The following is a 19712-nucleotide window of genomic DNA, read 5'->3' on the forward strand; positions in this document are numbered from 1 at the left end:
GTCAGGTCATAGAGGATCTAGGGGGTTAACTTGAGGGGTGTTTCTGTATACTCAGACATTCAGATAATTTAGGTAAAAGTTTGGAGGGTTTAAATCAGGTAAATATTGCTACGCCTCAATGTCAAACCTCGTTCTGTTGAGTCGATCGCTGAATGTGGATTTTTGTTGTTGAAATTGCACAAAAGTCGATCAGGGCATTCACTGAATCTACAACATGGTCACGTTGTGCTGGGTGGCCGAGTGGTAACGCACTTGCGCTCGGAAGCGAGAGGTTGCGAGTTCGACCCTGGGTCAGGGCGTTAGCAATTTTCTCCCCCCTTTCCTAACCTAGGTGGTGGGTTCAAGTGCTAGTCTTTCGGATGAGACGAAAAACCGAGGTCCCTTCGTGTACACTACATTGGGGTGTGCACGTTAAAGATCCCACGATTGACAAAAGGGTCTTTCCTGGCAAAATTGTATAGGCATAGATAAAAATGTCCACCAAAATACCCGTGTGACTTGGAATAATAGGCCGTGAAAAGTAGGATATGCGCCGAAATGGCTGCGATCTGCTGGCCGATGTGAATGCGTGATGTATTGTGTGAAAAAATTCCATCTCACACTGTGACGGCATAAATAAATCCCTGCGCCTTGAATTATGTGCGCGATATAAATTGCATAAAAAAAAATTTTTTAAATAAAATAAAAAAATCCCTGCGCTTAGAACTGTACCCACGGAATACGCGCGATATAAGCCTCATATTGATTGATTGATTGGTTGTGAAAGGGTCATGCATAGAATGCCGGGCCGTGTATGTCCCCAAAATATAAAGAGATTCGGTCCACACGGATGTAGAGTTAATTAGCCTTTTTCAGTGAGGGTTGCATTTTTGGAGGTAACCCTGTAACACGAAATTACTTTAACTGCCTGGCGGCTTCTTCTTTTATTTTGCCGCGGACCGGGGGATTTCAACTGAATTTGCTGATCTGGATCTGATTAATACGTTTCGCCGGCATGGATGGACAAAGGTGTCTGCTCAGTAGCCTACTGGTAACCAAAAAAGGCGACTTTATGCAAAACATTTTTCTCTCTGCGCAGAAAGCTGTTAGTCTGTACATTCAGAACACTTGAGGGTTCAGTTGGGAGGGTGTTGCCGCCGGTTGGCCACGTGACTCAAGACGTGACAGTGTCACGTTCTTCATTACGAGATGATAACATGAGACTCATGATTTTGATGTTATTCAACTGCATCCACGACTTTACCGTGCAATGCCAGTGACTCGGGTTTGCTGTGGTAGAAACCATTGATGCGTGACAACCGAGAGTCACGAGACTACTATTCCAGCAAGTTCAGTAGTTGACCATGACTCGAAGGGCACTTTTCTCACTAAATCGCAGAAGAAGCTTATTCAGCGCGAGAAAATTTACACAGTTTAACATTAAAAACTAAGCCAGTGTACAATGTGTAATTATAACAAGGACATAATGCACCTCGTGGAGGCTTTAATTTTACTTCAGTATCAAGTTCGCATACGGGTATCAGATCAAAACGTTGCCCTTTCAATAGCACGTACTGCTTGCTGAAGTCAACTGGAAGTCACGTGCCGCGTGAGAAGCAACTTACACAAGCACCGGCATTTTCAGTGTGTTCCATAAAACTTGCCGGCAGTGCATTTGCGATCATTCCACAAGCAAGGCCGCTTCGACTGACTCAAACTTTTCTGACATTTAAGTTTTGTTCCGGTAAAGAAGTGAGAAAACGTGAGTCCTTCTGCATTCGCTTTGTTTTGAGGTTTTGTTTACAGAGTAGGCCTATTTGTATCGGCGTCTGCCGCTTGCTTGCAAACGTTGAAGACTGAAGCTCGGTTTGCAGAGTTCATTGACTCTTGCAAATGTAAGAAGTGTGACACTGACAGGCTACGACAAGGGAAAGGAATCAATATTTATTTTGTAGGTTGATAGTGTTATTGATTTATGTAGTGTGCAACTGTAAGTTCACATTATTTTATGCCCTATAACCTTTTGGCATGGCAGCATCAACTCATAGGCGCACGACTTCAATAGTTTATTTCTTTGCTCTTTCTGTCAATTGATAGTCCATGTGCTAAAAGTGTTTGCGCAAACATTTTTAATAGATAGGCAGTTTGCAGAAGACAAAAACCATGGTAATTCTGCCAAAAGTACAAGTGACAGCTAGATTACTATTAACTCGCTCACGCCTTGGTGGGTAATGTTGAACTTAGTCAGGAATTGTTTTCTACTGCAATTTTGCAGAACCTGCACTTGAAAGCATACCAAGTCATAGATATCTTTTGAAGTTACTGAATGATTTGTACAGATGCTTTTCATTTACATGGGTTAAAGCTGTGGTGTATTTATGACTTTCCGGGGCTAGGAGGTTGAAAAATTGGGACAAAATCATGTACAGATTTCTGTACAGCAAACACTACCCGAAACCCCACCTATACGGCGTGTATGACCTTGAGAGCTTCAGTCAACGCTTGAATTTTGCAGTGGTAACATCCGGTTTGCTCTCGCAGAGCTGAGCATATTTGTCAAGAAGGATCGAGCAGAAAAAATAAACGACTTGGCAGGGATTCGAACTCGGGGCCTCGAAATGTCGGGTCCGATGTTTGAACCGCTAGGCCACTTCACCAGTGTTGTCAAAGATAAAAAATTGATATTATATCATTCTACGCTTCAATTACCATTCATGCGTTGCAAAAACGTAAAAATTGACATTAATATTTGCCTTTATTTGCAAACATGTTTTACGGAATCGCAGTACATTACATCGTCATGCTACATGACATTCGCGCCATGCAAATAGCTGCGATATCTCTATTTACAACATGCAAGAAAATGACAAGAACAGTAATTGAATCTCTCCAAAGCTCTGTGCAGTTGAAACCAGACATCTAAGAAATGGTTATACATGTATTCACTTCTGAACAACGGGCGGATAGAGATATAAATCATGCTGCTTCAAGAATAACATAACATGAATTCATATCAATGTTTTTCCTGCTTTTTCTCAATTGGCGCAGTAGCCTAGTGGTTAGGACATGAGACACGAAGTCTCGAGGTCGAGAGTTCAAATCTTCGCCGGGGCGTTTATTTTTTCCCCTTGATCTCTCTTGAAGATAAAATATGATCAGTCTTGAGAGAGCAAACCGGATGTTATCCCTGCAAAATTCAAGCGTTGACTGAAGCTCTCAAGGTCATACACACCGTATAGGTGGAGTTTCGGGTAGCGCTTGCTGTACAGAATTCTGTACATGATTGTGTCCCTATTTTTCAACCTCGTAGCCCCGGAAAGTCATAAATAGACCACAGCTTTAACAAAAAGGAAAACATCTACGCCAGCCATTTTGGTGCATTTTTTCGAAGGACGGGAGACAACTTTGTCAATATTATGTGTGCGTTTTCTCTCCCATGGCAGTCATAAGCTTGGATCAAGGACCAAATTATTTATACTCAATTTTGGAGCTCAATCCATCAATTAATTTCACGATAATTAATTTTGGGTTTGATTAAAGTGATGTGTATCAAAAATAACACTGGATTGTGATCTATGAATTGACGACGCTTAAGTTCAACATTACCGCTTAACCCTTGTTGCAGCCAGCTTTCCATTGAGTGAAAGTGACCCATTAGGCCAAAAAAAATAATAGGTGTGGTTACGGTAACATAGCCAAAAAAATAGGGTAGGAAGGTAGGCAATCACTTTTTTTGTTTTAACTTTTTTTTTTAAACTTTTTTCTAATGTGTACAAATTAAACCTACTTCACCATGTGCGACTCGGGCGCTTTCGCTTTCATTGCATTTTCTGCACTCGTTTACTTGTTTTTTGGGGTATTTTTTTGACAAATGTAATAAAAAGTTATAGGCTCGGCCCCAAAAAATAGGGTAGGTCGGGTTACCGTAACCACACCTATTTTTTTTTTAGGCCTTATTGCGATGATAAACTATGAAATGAAACATTATGTCCCCTGTGTCTTTTTCAGCATGGCTGGAACACTGAAGTTGGTGCTTGCGGTTCTAATGGTGGGCAGTGCTGTGGTACGAGGCAGCGAGTTCGTCAACTTCATGTCCATCCAGATGGAAGCGGCCGAGAGACTGCAAGACCTTCCCAACGTACCCGCTCTGGCTGGTCAGCTGGGTCTGAAGTCCCTGGTAGATCTTGTCGTCAAGGCTGGTTTGGCCCCTGCACTCAGCAAACCTGGTAAAGCATTGATTTTTTTTCCCCATGCTGTGTGGAAATGTGTTTAGGCCACAAACAAAATTATGTTGGTTAAGGGTATACCGACCGACCCTATTTTTTCCTGCCAGCTCTAAAACTATTTACATATATAATTTTAAAAAGAATAAATAAAAAATAAAAAATGTGCACATTTTACTATTAGACTTTGTAACAACTAATAGAAACATTAAATACAATTAAAGAGCTTGAGACAAAGTGGTGTTTGTGATGTTTTCATATTATGAGGTCAGCTTGTTCTTCTTGCAGGTCCCATCACAGTGTTCGGACCCACAGATGCTGCTTTTGCTGCCATCCCTGCCTGGCTGAAGAAAGCAGTCGAGGACAAAGACGTACTGACCAAAGTGCTGACATATCACGTGCTGGCTGGCAAAGTGCTGTCCAAGGACATCAAAGATGAGGCTTCTGCTGCAACTCTCAATGGCAAACCCATCAGATTTAATATCTACCCCAACAAAGCGGTACGTTTGATAGTTAGAGAGTAGAGAATGACTAATGAACAAATGGTGTTAAAAATGGGGTGACAGGGGGGTGAGGAAGGAAACAAATAAATGCATAATTGTAGGAAAGTCTTTCTGTTCTAAGAGCACATTTTGGATCCCATATTACGTGTAGCATTTTAACTGAAAAATGTCTTCCTGTTCATATGAGAGAGTGAGGGAGAGTGAGTGTCTGTGTGTGGTGTTTGGATCCAAGTGAAAGATAGATTCTTGGATTTTATTGCCTATTGATCTTTAATTATTTTACAGGCTATGTTGCAAGATACAAATGAACTCCCATTGACTAACATGTAGTTTTTGAGTCACTTGAGAAAATGTGACTCTATGTAATCGGTCAGTGTTAGTCTGTCCGGCCGGCCGGCTGTCCGGCCGGCCGTCCGTAGACACCACCTTAACGTTGGACTTTTCTCGGAAACTATCAAAGCGATCGGGCTCATATTTTGTTTAGTCGTGACCTCCAATGACCTCTACACTTTAACGATGGTTTCGTTGACCTTTGACCTTTTTCAAGGTCACAGGTCAGCGTCAAAGGAAAAATTAGACATTTTATATCTTTGACAAAGTTCATCGGATGTGATTGAAACTTTGTAGGATTATTCTTTACATCAAAGTATTTACATCTGTAGCCTTTTACGAACGTTATCAGAAAAACAAGGGAGATAACTAGCCTTTTCTGTTCGGCAACACACAACTTAACGTTGGGCTTTTCTCGGAAACTATAAAAGTGACCGGGCTCAAATTTTATGTGAACGTGACTCCCAGTGACCTCTACACTTTGACGTTTGCTTTGGTGACCTTTGACCTTTTTCAAGGTCACAGGTATGTCTTGAATTCTTCAGGTATGCATTGTGTTGTGAATAGCAATTTCTTCCTGTCCATCTGATGCCTCATATAATATTCAGAACTGCGAAAGTGACTCGATCGAGCGTTTGCTCTTCTTGTTGATAAATACTCTTTGTTATAGGTACATGTGTGTTTACATTCAGTTTCTGTTGAAGTGAGCTTGTAGTGAGTGTCTTCCCTTTGTTACGAATTATGTTTAAATATTCACCTTGAACGGTTGAAAACGACGTTAAACACCAAAGAAAGAAAGTTTAAATATTCTATAAAGCATTTATTTCCACTTAAGGATTCTTTACTCATTTTGCATTCTTTCACAGATCACAGCTCAGTGCGCACCAATCGACGTTTCCAAGGTGGACCAGATGGCGTCCAATGGAGTGATCCACGAATTGAAGTCGGTGATGATCCCCCCAAGTGGCAACATTGTGGAGGCCGCTGCAGCCTGTCCTGCTTTCAAGACGCTGGTCACCGCTGTCAAGGCCGCCGGTCTTGTGGAAGTGCTTAGTGGTCAGTGTGATGGGCGTATGGAGATGTTAATTATTAGCCGAATTCCGGGTTAGTAGGGGTTGTGAAAGAGTGAATACCCACGGGCTAATCACTAACGAGGGGTGTCTGACAACATGCGGACAAGGAGCACGTGGGGATTATTTGTCGCCCTTAAAGCAAGGGTATTTACTCTTTCACAACCCATACAAACCCAACAGGGTTATTTCCGAACATGGGCTATATGCACAATCCTAACCGTAAAAACAGTTTTGGCTCACCATGTCAGATCTTTGCAGAGTTTTAAATGAAATAAGACCATTTCTCAATTTGGACGGACACATACCAAAAAGCAATATACTGAATGATTCCTGTGCAAAGGGAGAATTTGTTGAATTGATTTCACACACAAACAACACGGGTGTCATAAAACTAACACTGCTCAGAGAGCACCCAGGCTGTGGATTTTTGGTTTTTGTGTTCAAGTGGAAGGACGATATTTCGTGGGGCCAGAGGGCGTCCTGGCTCGTGTATAATGACCAGCGGGCGTCCTGGCTTGTGTATAATGACCAGGGGGTGTCTCAGCTCGTTCAGCAGATAGCAAAAACCCCTTAGTCGCGGCCAGATTCCACCCGACATGCACAGATAAAATCAATGGGAAGAGGATTAATGAAGATTAACCATATTCAAGATAAACTTATTCTCAGATAGCAAAGCGAAGAGGATTATTGTTACATTGTTCTCAAGATGAAAATACATGTGCAGGTGAGGATAGTCATAACTCAATGGGGGGAGTTATTGTGTTACATTGTTCTCAAAATGAAAATGTGTGTGCAGGTGAGGGTCCCTTCACTGTGTTCGCCCCCACAGACAAGGCCTTCCAGAAGCTGGACCCCAAGGTCTTGGATGGTCTGCTGAAGAACAAGACAGCACTCACAAGTAAGTTGTTTGTATTCGTTTCAAGGGCTGTGGTTTGTGTCATCAACAAGACCTATTCTGTGCAGCGATATGGATACAGTGAAACCGCCCTGATATGGCCCTTCGTGGTCGGCTGGGCGTTAAGCAAACAAAAAAACAAATGGATACAATGAAACCCTTTTGTTAAGGTCCCTCCCCATTTTAAGACCTTGTTTTCTCCGATTTTCAGTTCATTAGGCCTGAAAGATTTACCTCCATTTTGACAAGATTTGTTATATTTTGTGTCTTAAAACAAAAAGGGGGGGGGGGGGGGCGGTTCCACTGTATATTGGCAAAACTATCCCGTCATGAAGTGGATTGTAGTGTGAATAAGGAGTTACTTTTCTGTATATGCGTTCTGCCCTATCTTATTACGCTGACTCTTCAATCTTCACACTAAAACACTCCAAACACAGAATTTGGGAGGATACAAACTTATTTCCTCACACAAATTATAACACAATTCTTCACCTCAAAAACATCAATACCAATCAATTTCTCGTCCCCACCGTTCATACAATCTCTTCACAATCTCTCCATACATGTGATTAATGATATCAAGAACTATTTCAATAATAAATTACTGCACAAGGTAAAGTGTTGACAGACACTCACGAGTTCGTATCACGGCTCACTGCATGTCGTCATTTACACATCCTTGTGCCGCTGAATCCATGTAGACGATGAATTCCCAGAAACTCTCCTTATAGATGCCAACATGCACCTTTCACGTTTCTCCCCAAGAAACACTTTCGCCATTAGCGAAAAGAACCATCGTCTCTACGACCGGTGCCGATGGAGACTCCTCCGTCCAGCCATCTGCGCCGATGTGGTCTCTCTCTCCACCATCGTCACGCCTCTTCCGTGTGAGGTCCGTCCCTCGCTCACGCTCATGAACTCTCGTCATGGAAACTCCTAAAGAATTAACCCAAGTCTTAATACACATTCTCTGAAACCATCTCATCTTCCTAAACTAAAGTCATGTATCATCTCTCTCATTCATTCTACCTTCACCTTCCGTCCAGTCAATATCCAAACCATACTTAAACCATGAATCACTTAATCCACTAATGACACTACCATACATAATATCACTGTCTTAAACATAACATAAATGCGTAACATTTCTGTTCAAGAATTTCCCAACAAAAACCATAATACAATCACAACAAGAATTCTCTTAAAACTTCACACTAGAATTTAGTGGACTTTGTATACACTAACATTTACATTCCAACTATGTATTCAAGCTTCAATAATATACAACATAATAAATCATTTACCTTAAGAGACCCGTCTCTTGAAAGAGTGTTTGTCCCCGACAAACTTGACACACGCCAGACACCCTGCTCTGTCGAGCATCTACAACGTGACGTTATCCCCGAGTACGCAGTACTAGGGTCCAGCAGACTTTAATTGTGTGTGTATCTGTCTGTCTGTCTGTCTCGACTTAACAGCTTATTGCTGGGAAACTGCTGGGCGCAGTTCTTTCAAAAGTTGATACACCAACTTGATAATAGGTCTGATTGATCGTATTAAAACTTCATAATGTTACCTGGGACCTAAATGCGAAATATTTCACCAAAACGACTTAACGGGGGGAGTTTTTGCGGTGGGAGGCTGGTCGCTTTGCGAACAGCCTGAACTAAAGGGGAGACTTGAGTGGCGAACACGTCACGCAGTGACGAGAAAAGCATGATTTGCAAGCCAGACAACGGGGATATGGTCTGGCAAAGAAATTACAATGCAGGGTTTGGTCTCGGTGAAAGAGAGACGGAGAGCACGAGAGAGTCTATGGCCAAAATGATCCGGGTTCGATTCCCGGCATGGGCGTTCTATTTTTATTTTATTTGTTTAATTCTTGGTTTCAGCGTGTTTTTATTCATTTCTTGTGACCATGCATGATTTTGGATCATTCTATCAACAACAAAATTGGGGGCAGCACCTTTCAGTGTGTTTGTTTGTTTACAACTTCATGATCTCATGCCTGCGAGTGTCTCGTCTTCACTTTGCTATAATTTTGATGCTTTGTGTTCCAGATGTGTTGGAGTACCACGTTGCCAGTCTCACCTACTGCAGCGCCGGACTGATTTCCTACAACCAGCTCAAGATGCTCAACAAGATGACCGTCGCCATCAAGGTTGATGGAGGTGAGTGCACTATCCGCAACAACTGGAGTTTTATGTTTAACAGACAAATTCAATCTGATTGAATCAGGGGTGTACCTTAAACTTTTTTTGCTACCGGCCAGGGGGGCCGGTAAGTCAAAATTTGAACCGGCCCCCCAAAATTCCAACCGGCCCCCAACCAGCCGTGATTTCCAACCATATCAACGGCTCGTAGATCGCGCGTTGGCGGCGACAAACACACAAAAACCTACATTTATACAAACAATGCTCACATGCTTATTTTAAATGCCACAAACACAAGACATAAACAAACTTTGTATGTTTGGAGTGCTTTAATTATTCACTATGGTTCAATAACAAAGCAAACAGTAAAGTATCAATTCAATGAAGAAAACATTCCATCAAATCAACATTCACCCACTCACTGTCACTCAGTTAACCTCACTCTTAGTAGTCAAATGCACACCCTCATATATAGTCATACCATTAATCATTTACATGCTAAGGGAAACAATCGCACACAAGTCATCCCCTTTCTCGGTGTCATAACCTGAAGTGAAAGAACTGAAACGCTGATAAACATTTTTCTTGAATGTTCAAAATCCAGACAGAGATAGCTGAAGAGCCACTATGAAATAAGTTGTACTTAATCGCACATCCATTCGAAGTCCGAAAATGGCCTGGCTTTTTTCGCTATAGCGTGGGCTGATCTGAAGAGGAGCTCCATTTTCTCAGCTTGTTGTTTCGTGAGGGAACTGATCAGCCGAGCCCCATCGGTCTTTTCGGGATGTGTCCGTGCAGCAGCTATTTGACAAGATGCAGCATGGACTGTAGAACATTCATGCTCTTATGTTTTCCAGTTTAAACTTGGTCGAACCAACAACAAAGGTTGATTTTCATGCTCGGTCTCCTTTTGCGTGGGTTCGACACACAGCACAATGCATCTCCTGTTTCGTGTCGTCGTATACGAGCCATTCTCTTTCTTCGCCGGTATATGTCCGTTTCCATCTTTCCTGCCATTTTCTCTGCCGTGTTTCGTTTTCATACCGTCTCTTTTTACCTCTTTTTCCATCGTCCGTTCTGTGTTTTTTGCGGCGGGAGTGACAGTGTCAATAAATCTCCATGTTTACAAGCGTGTACAGTACGACGTTTGAATGCGAGTGGGGAACTTCCGGAGGTAGTCGCGTTAGACGCGAGAAACATGGCGTCCAATATTATAGCAGACGAACCCCGCGAGATCTTTGTTCGCCGGCCGTTCCGATCGACTGCGTTCATCGAAATTTGAACTCGCCAGGCGGGCGATTTTAGAGGAATTTCGAATCCGCCCGACGCGATTTGAACTCGCCGGGGGCGAGCGGGTGAGCGCCAATATTCACCCCTGTTGAATTGTAACATACCTCTATCTGTGGGTGTTGTTTGGAGTCGGCAACTGGCAAAATACCTGTTATATTAATTTGTCAAAAACTATCTTTTTGGTCAAGCTACAGAATATTTTCCATAGATACGGAAAGGTGATACAAGCGTACTTGTAATTTCTGAAAATTGTTTAAACTTTGACCATTTTAGCAAATGTGCTGATTAGAAATCCCAGCAATGTCTGATACAGCTTGTTTTGATCGTGAAAGCATCACAGTAATCAAATTCTAGGAATCATTCTGGGGCAGGATGAGAGAGAAAAAACAAGCATGGCCAAACACAAGCTTTGTTCAATATGTCTGTGTGCTTTATTAAGCGAATGATCAGTTAACTCACACATGCACATAAACACACACACACCCACACACATGCATAAGGTGTCCTTAGCAAGTGACCTCTAATTGGAGGGGCCTCACGTGTCAAGGTACCACTGTATATCATATAGTTATTTCCCTTGTTGGTGCATATCAAACAAAAATGAATGAACATGCAAGTCCTATATTTTCAGGCAAGTTGAAGGTGAACGACGCGACAGTGATTCCACTTGGTGCTGACGGCAGTGTGACCAACGGAGTGGTGCACGCCATCGACACTGTCCTTATCCCTCCTGGCCTTAACCTTGGACTCTGAGCATCGTGTGTTTGATTACTGCATTTTTCTATCAAGTCTGTCCTTCATATTGTTTGCAGTGTTCTCAGACCTCAGCTTTTGGTCACTGACGCATACATTTTTTACTGACACATTGCTCTGATCCTTAGTAGGTTGAATGTCCAATAGTTTTGACATGTTTGAGGTCATCAGTTTTCATCGGAATTGGACAAAGCCAGACATTTGGACCTATTCATAGTTTCCATCCAGGTCCAACTGTCTGGGAACAACACTGTGGACATACTGTTTCCCACCCAAAAGCTTAGAAACAGGTTGATGTGGTGTGTGTTTGGTAACTGTGTTTTTCCATTGAATATGTTGACATTCTGACCTCGTTCGTATTTTCTTTTTTTTTTTACGGTTTTTTTCTTTGTTGCATTTCTACAGCTTTGTAGTTTATGAAAGTGATTGTTATTATCTGTTAGGGAAGGCCTGTTTGTTTAGTGCTTGGTTTGATGTGAAAATGGGGATTGTTTGTGTTTGGTTACCCAGAATAATACATGTACAAGTGTGTGTTCATTTACCTAGAAATATAAGTGTTTGCGCTTCACTGTTTTTAGTAGATCTATCGGTGACTTGGTCAAAAGTGTGCAAAATATCACTCCCTACACACCCCCAGTCTTGTGCATAAATCTAGTTTTCGAAAGCCTAACATAACTTGTTGTATGCTTGTTTCACCTTCAAATCTTCAAACTACTGCGGTGAGGTCTTCCATCTCAGATCCAAAACACTATAGATGTTCATATGTATTTGTTTTTAACTTGAGGTTTTCAAGTTAACAGCCATTCTGATGAAAGTATATTAATGCTGCTTGATTTATATTGCAGATTTAACATTGAATGACTGTGTTGACATTCCATTGATATTATTTTCACAGCACAAAAAAACATTTAATGAACAATTGTGACATGTATCATGCTGATATTCCCTGCAATAGCGGTTAGACATCTCGAGCATCTTAGGTAACTTGAGTTATTCTGATAGAGACAACGTAAATCTATTTTTGACCTTTTGACTTTTATACACAAAGAACAAATTTTCAGATTTGATTTTGCTTGTTGAAATCTAGAAATAAAACCTTGAAACCTTGCTGTTAATTCTTTTTAGTTTGTTGGTTGGTTTTCGGAGAGGTACATGTAATCTGTTCATGCTTGTTCGTTGCACACACACTTCATAATATACAAAGTTTATTGACCGATATTTTCTTAAGAATTTCTGAATATTGCTCAAAGGGTATTTCGTACTGAGCATTGTCTGTTAACGTTTAGGAGAGATGCACTGAGGCTGATTTTTTGTAGGTTCACTGCAATACTTTCTTACTGAGATATTTATGAAACAGGATTTGGCATCACACATTTCAACAAAATGTCCCTAATTTTCTTGTTTAAGCTTGCAAGCACTCGAAAGAGAAGATACAAAGGTTATTCAGAAGTAGAGGAACTGTTCAGTTGAGTACCATTCCTACCAAGAAATTTCATGCGAGCTTTACTTGCTCAAGCTCTGTAAAACTGCCGTTATGGAAGTATGCAACATTGTTTTTAATAGAGATAAAAATGTGTGTGAAAAAGTACGCATGTTTAAAATCGTGCAGGAAAGAAAGGTGTGTGTGTTGACGTGTTGGTGCACATTTGAGTGTACAGCGCGCATAGATAGGACAGTCAGCACAGCAGTCCTGCTTTTTACATCTTTTTCTTTCTTAAAATTGACCACATATTATTTGTAACATAGTAAAACCAGAGATACTTAGCATCTCTGGTAAAACAAACTTGCAATGTGAATATCTGGACAAATGATAAGAATGTGAGAGTCATGTATGCATTTGGAAAATTTAAAAAAAATGTCGGTTACAAAATTTGAGTCGGCCTCTATGCACAAGCACATAGAACATTAAAACAATAACACAAATAAACTGAAATATTTCTAATTCACATGAAAGATTGTTTGTTCATACTTGCATGGCTATATTCATGTCGGGTACAAGCCTTAATTCTTTGCTACAGGTATGCTGTCTGGAGCAATATTGTAAGCCATTGACCTAAATTAAAATCAAACAATACTTGCACACATTGTAACATCTATAAGCATTTCTTTTCAAGCATCATGGCTGCTGGGGTTTGTTAACATCCTCGGTTACTTTGCAAAAAATCTAAGTTGAAAATAGCAGGCCCAAACATGTACATCTATACACATGTGAAAACAACAAAGATCACAGAAATACAGTGAGTAGTTAATGTAACACTGATTTCAGTAACTTGTTTCCTTATCGTTTTACCTCGCACACCAACAATTCTAGATTCCTCAACAGTAAAAAGTCACCTCACACTTATTTTAGTAGCTCACGCACACGCAGACACACATTCACCCACACACACACACGTACAGATACACACACTAGTGCACATACATGTACACATTCAAATACAAATTGATAAATTATGACACCAAGGGTGTGACTGAGATACATGCTGCTCAAACAATACCTGTTACTTGTTCTTATTAAAGCTGTGGTCTATTTATGACTTTCCGGGGCTACGAGGTTGAAAAAAAAGGGATGCAATTCATGTACAGTACAGCAAACACTACCCGAAACCCCACCTATACGGCGTGTATGACCTTGAGAGCTTCAGTTAACGCTTGAATTTTGCAGGGATAACATCCGGTTTGCTCTCTCAAGATTGATCATATTTTATCTTCAAGAGAGATCAAGGGGAAAAAAATAAACGCCCCGGCGAAGATTCGAACTCACGACCTCGAGACTTCGTGTCTGATGTCCTAACCACTGGGCTACTGCGCCAATTGAAAACAAGTCGCGTAAGGCGAAATTACTACATTTAGTCAAGCTGTGGAACTCACAGAATGAAACTGAACGTAGTCCGCCGCCAGTGCAAAAGGCAGTGAAAGTGACGAGCCTGTTTGGCGCGGTAGCGGTTGCGCTGTGCTTCATAGCACGCTTTACTGTACCTCTCTTCGTTTTAAGTTTCTGAGCGTGTTTTTAATCCAAACATATATCTATGTTTTTGGAATCAGGAACCGACAAGGAATAAGTTGAAATTGTTTTTAAATCAATTTCGGAAATTTAATTTTGATCATAATTTTTATATTTTTAATTTTCAGAGCTTGTTTTTAATCCAAATATAACATATTCATATGTTTTTGGAATCAGAACATGATAAAGAATAAGATGAACGTAAATTTGGATCGTTTTATAAAAAATTTTTTTTTTTTACAATTTTCAGATATTTAATGACCAAAGTCATTAATTAATTTTTAAGCCACCAAGCTGAAATGCAATACCGAAGTCCGACCTTCGTCGAAGATTGCATGGCCAAAATTTCAATCAATTTGATTGAAAAATGAGGGTGTGACAGTGCCGCCTCAACTTTTACAAAAAGCCGGATATGACGTCATCAAAGACATTTATCGAAAAAATGAAAAACCTTCCGGGGATATAATTCCCAGGAACTCTCATGTAAAATTTCATAAAGATTGGTCCAGTAGTTTAGTCTGATTCGCTCTACACACACACACACACACACAGACACACACACACACACACACACACACACATACACCACACCCTCGTCTCGTAAACTTGACTAAATGTAAAAAGGTGGGAAAACATTGATATGAACTCATGTTATGTTATTATTGAAGCAGCATGATTTATATCTCTATCCGCCCACTGTTCAGAAGTGAATACATGTATAACTTTTTCTTTGATATCTGTTTTCAAGTGCACAGAGCTTTGGAGAGATTCAATTACTGTTCTTGTCATTTTTCTTGCATGTTGTAAATAGAGATATCGCAGTTATTTGCATGGCGCGAATGTCGTGTAGCCTGCATGACGGTGTAAACATGTACTGCGATTCCGTGAAACATGTTTGCAAATAAAGGCAAATTTGAATGGCAATTTTTATGTTTTTGCAACGCATGAATGGTAATTCAAGCGTAGAATGATATAAAATTATTATTTTTTCTATTTTTGACAACACTGGTGGAATGGCCTAGCGGTTAAGACATCGGCCCCGACATTTCGAGGCCCCGAGGCCTTGAGTTCGAATCCCTGCCAAGTCGTTTATTTTTTCTGCTCGATACTTCTTGACAAGTATGCTCAGCTCTGAGAGAGCAAACCGGATGTTACCACTGCAAAATTCAAGCGTTGACTGAAGAGGTCACACACGCGGTATAGATGGGGTTTCAGGTAGCGTTTGCTGTACAGAATTCTGTACATGATTTTCAGCCCTATCTTTTCAAACTCGTAGCCCCGGATAGTCATAAATAGACCACAGCTTTAATTGCCTTGGGAAGTAATACATCACATGTTATACACACCTATAACTTATATCTACTATTTACATACACTCATTTAAACACTTCAGTCTGTGGTTGCACAGTCCCTCAAATAACATCACCAGCCTACAGTCATGGGAAAACATCAAGCTAGATACAGTGGAACCCCCCTTTTAAGACTCCCCAATTTCAGATCTGCCCCCCCCCCCCCCCCCTCTTTTTGAGACCTTGGTTTTCAAGATCTTCTGTTCATAACCTCTGTAGATTTACCTCCCTCCGTTTAAAGACTTGATTTTCTCAGATTATTGGAGGTCTCAAAAGGGGGGTTCCACTGTACAATCTTGCTGCATAATCTTGAGACAGAATATAATGTCTATCATAGTAAAACTACTTCACACCAAGTCTAAAAGCATGCACACTTTGTGATCTATTCGGTTTGAAATATGCATAATTGTATAGCTGCCTTTACTCAAACGCACAAGACATAAAATTGTATGATATCACATATGTGCTTGCAGTACATGTATTCACTCTGAATCATCAGAACACGTGATGATGTGGATCAATTTTGTTCATGTACAGTTGATCTGTTAGTTCGGAACCACATGGTCATGTTTACTTGTGATCAAACGAGAAAACACACACACACACACACACAAACACATGTACAAGAATACAGATAAAAACACACACACATATACACTCTGCATGTAAGCGCATCACACACACACACACACACACACACACACACACACACACACACACACACATGAACACATGTACAAGAATACAGAAGAAAAAAAACATACACTCTGCATGTAAACGCACCACACACACACACACACACACACACACACACACACACACACACACACACACACACACACACACATCATACACTCATGATGTGCATTTCCCTCCCTTATCATTTTTCTTAGACACGTCACACCATTCCCATCAGTTTTTTTCTGGCTCATCTTTCTAATACAGGTGGCTTTTGAATAACTATTTTACCCAATAGCGCAGTGAAATACTCACGTGGGTTATTTCCACACTAACACACTAAATCATTGAGATATTCCACCTTCAACTCTACTATGTACCTGAAACACAGGTACATCTCCCAATGAAGGACACTTTTGTTATGCCTCAGTCTATAAACTTTAAAACTGAATTGAACCTGCTATGGGAGAACACCTGCAATGTAGGACCATGTTTGACTGGTGCTGGGTACCCTCTCATCAGAGGGACCACTGTACTCTTCTCAAAAGAATTGGACACCAAGAAAACAGATCTGCATATCTAATCTATGTAGGTGCCGTTCACTTTGTCTTGATACATCTCCCCAACTGAGTGGCATTTATTCAGTCACCCGTCATTCTTCACTAATAGTCATTTTGATATTCTTCTCTTCAACCACGCACACGTTTGTCCAAGCACAGCTCATCTGGTTATCATCTCAACGCGATGGTGTGCAATATTCTCCTCTTGCAAAAAGATAAATGTCAAGATGGACACTAACACATCACGGGTACTTCACTGTCTATGGCATCAGTAGTCAACAACTCCTCTCCGTTCCCGGAGTCATACGAAGTGTGAACGGAATTGTCCGAGTTACTGGAGTTCTCCGCATGCTCTGTGGGTCCACAGGGAGGGGGTATAGGGACCAGCTGATAGCCCTGAATATAAGGTACACTCTCTACACGACCCAAAGGTTCAGGTGCCGCAAGAGAGTTTGTTTCTGGAGCTTCTGCTCTGCCTGGTGAAGTCTGTGAGGCACCTGTTGCAGCATCACTTGCAGAAACCTGCGGGGTGTTACTATGGCTATCATCTTTGAGCGTGTCAAGAGTATTATCAGAATTAGGCTCCGTTGGAGTTATCTGAGCCCCCAAGCGGCTGTTGTCTGCTAGCCTCTTCTGGGCCGACAAAGCATCTACCCCCATTCTGGGAGCCCTTGCCACACTCCCTGCGTATGGCACTGAGGAAAAACCCGAGTCTAACTTTCCAGAAGTTTTGTGTCCTGAGAGATCGTTCAGTGTTTCTGACGGCTCTGCTTGAGGTCTCGGGCTTTGTGACACTGGAAGAGACGCAGTAACATCTGCAGAACTTTTCCGTGGAATGTTTCTGGGCGAGGACTCAAGATTGTTTGGTGTGTAGGTTGGAGATACGGACGTGGTAAAATCTGCAGAACTCTTTCGTGGACTGTTTCTGGGCGAGGACTCAAGATTGTTGGGTGTGGAAGATGGAGACAGGGATGAAGCTTGAGCAGCGAGAGGAGACTGGGGAAAGAAGAACACGGGGCTGGAGGCTGGCTGAGCAGACTCTGCGCCTTGCTGTAGAGGGACAGGGTAATGCGGGACAAGAAACAACGCTCCGGAACTGTCTCTCACCACAACACCGGGGCTTTGAGGGCTCGTTTGAGGAGTCCCTTCAGAGCCACTGGACGTGTTTGGGCTTCTGTTGTGCTTTGCAATCAGCCGCCGCAGTCCCTCGGGAGAAAGCACTCGGTTTGGCTGTGGTGAAGCAGGGCTAACTAAATTTGTATTTCTCACAGTACCAGGAGCACTCATAATTTGACCGCTAGCAGTTTCAGGGGTTTGTTGTGTTTCTGGAATAGCGGCCACACCCTTGTTGCCATCAGTTCTAACTGGGGCACTTTTCGGTTGGTACTCCTGTCCCGGCGATATGAAGACCGACTCGCTGCCTTCTGACGCAGGGCTGCCAAAAACTGACATCGGTGACGTCACGGATGACACACGCGGGTTCGCAAGCACCATAGGTGACAGGGCGTAGGTTCCAGGAGGTAAGGACCGAGGGTTGGCCTGCTGTGCGAGAGAGTTTGGAAGGCTTGAAGGACGAACCACTCTGTTTTCGCGAGGCGAGTCAGAAGCGGACTGCGGTGCAGAAGAGGGGTGATGTGGTTCAGGAAGTACCTGAAGGTACTCGCTCTCGTCGCTCAGTATGGGATGAAGATACAGAAGGGAAGCATTGTCGTCTCCAGGCATAGAAAACAGGGAAGATCTGCTGGTGCACAAGGGAGGAGGGTTCTGGAACACGATGCGAGGGGTCTGCGGCTCAGACTCGTCATATATCGACGTCTGGCTCTGGATAGGGGATAGAGTCAACTGACGTCTTTGGTAAGGTGCTGGGACTCTCTCAACATTAGCCGAAGTCAGGAAAGTCTGGCGCTGCTCTGGTTGGCCTGGGAAATAATGTACCTGGCTTTGCTGGCGAGGGGACAGCAGGTGTTTCATCAGGAGCTGCTGATCGTCCTCAGACAGAGCCCCAAGCCTGGATCTGAAAGCAGCGTCGGCGCTGTGAGACCGTGCTCTCATCTCGTGTGGACCTTCTTCATCACCTCCTCCATGGGCGTCAGGGTGACCAGCTCTCCCTCGAAACTGCAGAGACTTCGGACGATCCACTTGCGGCATCGAACCAGCTCGGGGTCTGGAGTCCATGGCTTCTGTCCTGTTGTGTGGGAATAATACTGCTCCTCTTTGATGGAGAACGTCCTCTTGGCGCCTTTGCTCCTGAAGAACTTCTTGATGCTGAGGGTTGGGGTGGAACTGATGACTGCTAGGGTGTCTCATCCCGCCTTCGTCGCTACTATAGTTGTACTGAGACCCTCCCTCACTCCCTCCATGCATCTCAGGGAAGCCTAACTGCGAGGACGATCTCGGCCTTGGCGAAATCCTTCTTGTGCTCGAGGTTCCGGAAGAGATGCTGAGCCTGCTGGTGCTGTAGTCATCCGGGACGTTGTACCCATCCTGTGTGTCGTTAGTGTTTGAGCGAGGGAGGGGGGGCAGGGGGAGGGAGGTCCGTGGTGAGAAACCCATGTTGATCTGACTGTCTGGCATGGACAGTCCAGGCAGTTGGCTTGATCGCCAGGACACTGTGGAATAAAATAAATATGGTTTAGTTTGGTGCTTGAACTATCCAGTGATCGCGATGCAGGCTGTGTGATTCACGATTAAAAATCTAGCCTTGGTTTAATTCACACTAGCAAATCGTAAAATGTTGTGTGACTGTGCCAGGTCTCAATAATTGTGTATTACATTAAACTTTCTTTCTTTATTTGGTGTTTAACGTCGTTTTCAACCACGAAGGTTATATCGCGACGGGATTACATTAAACGAAACTATAACTGCCTACATTCCCCCAAAACAAAGAAACTCACACACAATCAAGTTACTCTTACTCCGTAT

General features: G+C 42.4%; 2 protein-coding genes across 2 annotated transcripts in view; one reads left to right on the forward strand and one right to left on the reverse strand.

Moving 5' to 3' along the window:
- Nucleotides 1–1581: 1581 nt before the first annotated feature.
- LOC138964204 (transforming growth factor-beta-induced protein ig-h3-like) lies at nucleotides 1582–12306 on the forward strand. The gene is made up of 7 exons (XM_070336101.1): nucleotides 1582–1741; nucleotides 3988–4205; nucleotides 4491–4702; nucleotides 5902–6091; nucleotides 6905–7006; nucleotides 9064–9174; nucleotides 11078–12306. The coding sequence occupies exons 2-7, from the start codon at nucleotides 3989–3991 to the stop codon at nucleotides 11197–11199; spliced, it is 954 nt and encodes a 317-aa protein (XP_070192202.1). The 5' UTR covers nucleotides 1582–1741; nucleotide 3988; the 3' UTR covers nucleotides 11200–12306.
- Nucleotides 12307–13158: 852 nt separating this feature from the next.
- LOC138964203 (uncharacterized) overlaps nucleotides 13159–19712 on the reverse strand; it is a gene marked incomplete in the record, with an annotated part of 28675 nt that continues 22121 nt past the window's right edge. The window contains 1 exon segment of the mRNA XM_070336099.1: nucleotides 13159–19399. Coding sequence (XP_070192200.1) covers nucleotides 17025–19399 — 2375 coding nt within the window.

Source organism: Littorina saxatilis, linkage group LG4 (genome assembly GCF_037325665.1).
Source record: "Littorina saxatilis isolate snail1 linkage group LG4, US_GU_Lsax_2.0, whole genome shotgun sequence".
Lineage (NCBI taxonomy): Eukaryota > Metazoa > Mollusca > Gastropoda > Littorinimorpha > Littorinidae > Littorina > Littorina saxatilis.

Excerpts from the sequence above, each read along its gene's own strand:
- LOC138964204 (XM_070336101.1), top strand. The coding sequence starts at position 3,989 with ATGGCTGGAACACTGAAGTTGGTGCTTGCGGTTCTAATGGTGGGCAGT. Across the intron at positions 4,703-5,901 it reads ATATCTACCCCAACAAAGCG|ATCACAGCTCAGTGCGCACC; the intron begins GTACGTTTGATA and ends ATTCTTTCACAG. Across the intron at positions 9,175-11,077 it reads CGCCATCAAGGTTGATGGAG|GCAAGTTGAAGGTGAACGAC; the intron begins GTGAGTGCACTA and ends CTATATTTTCAG.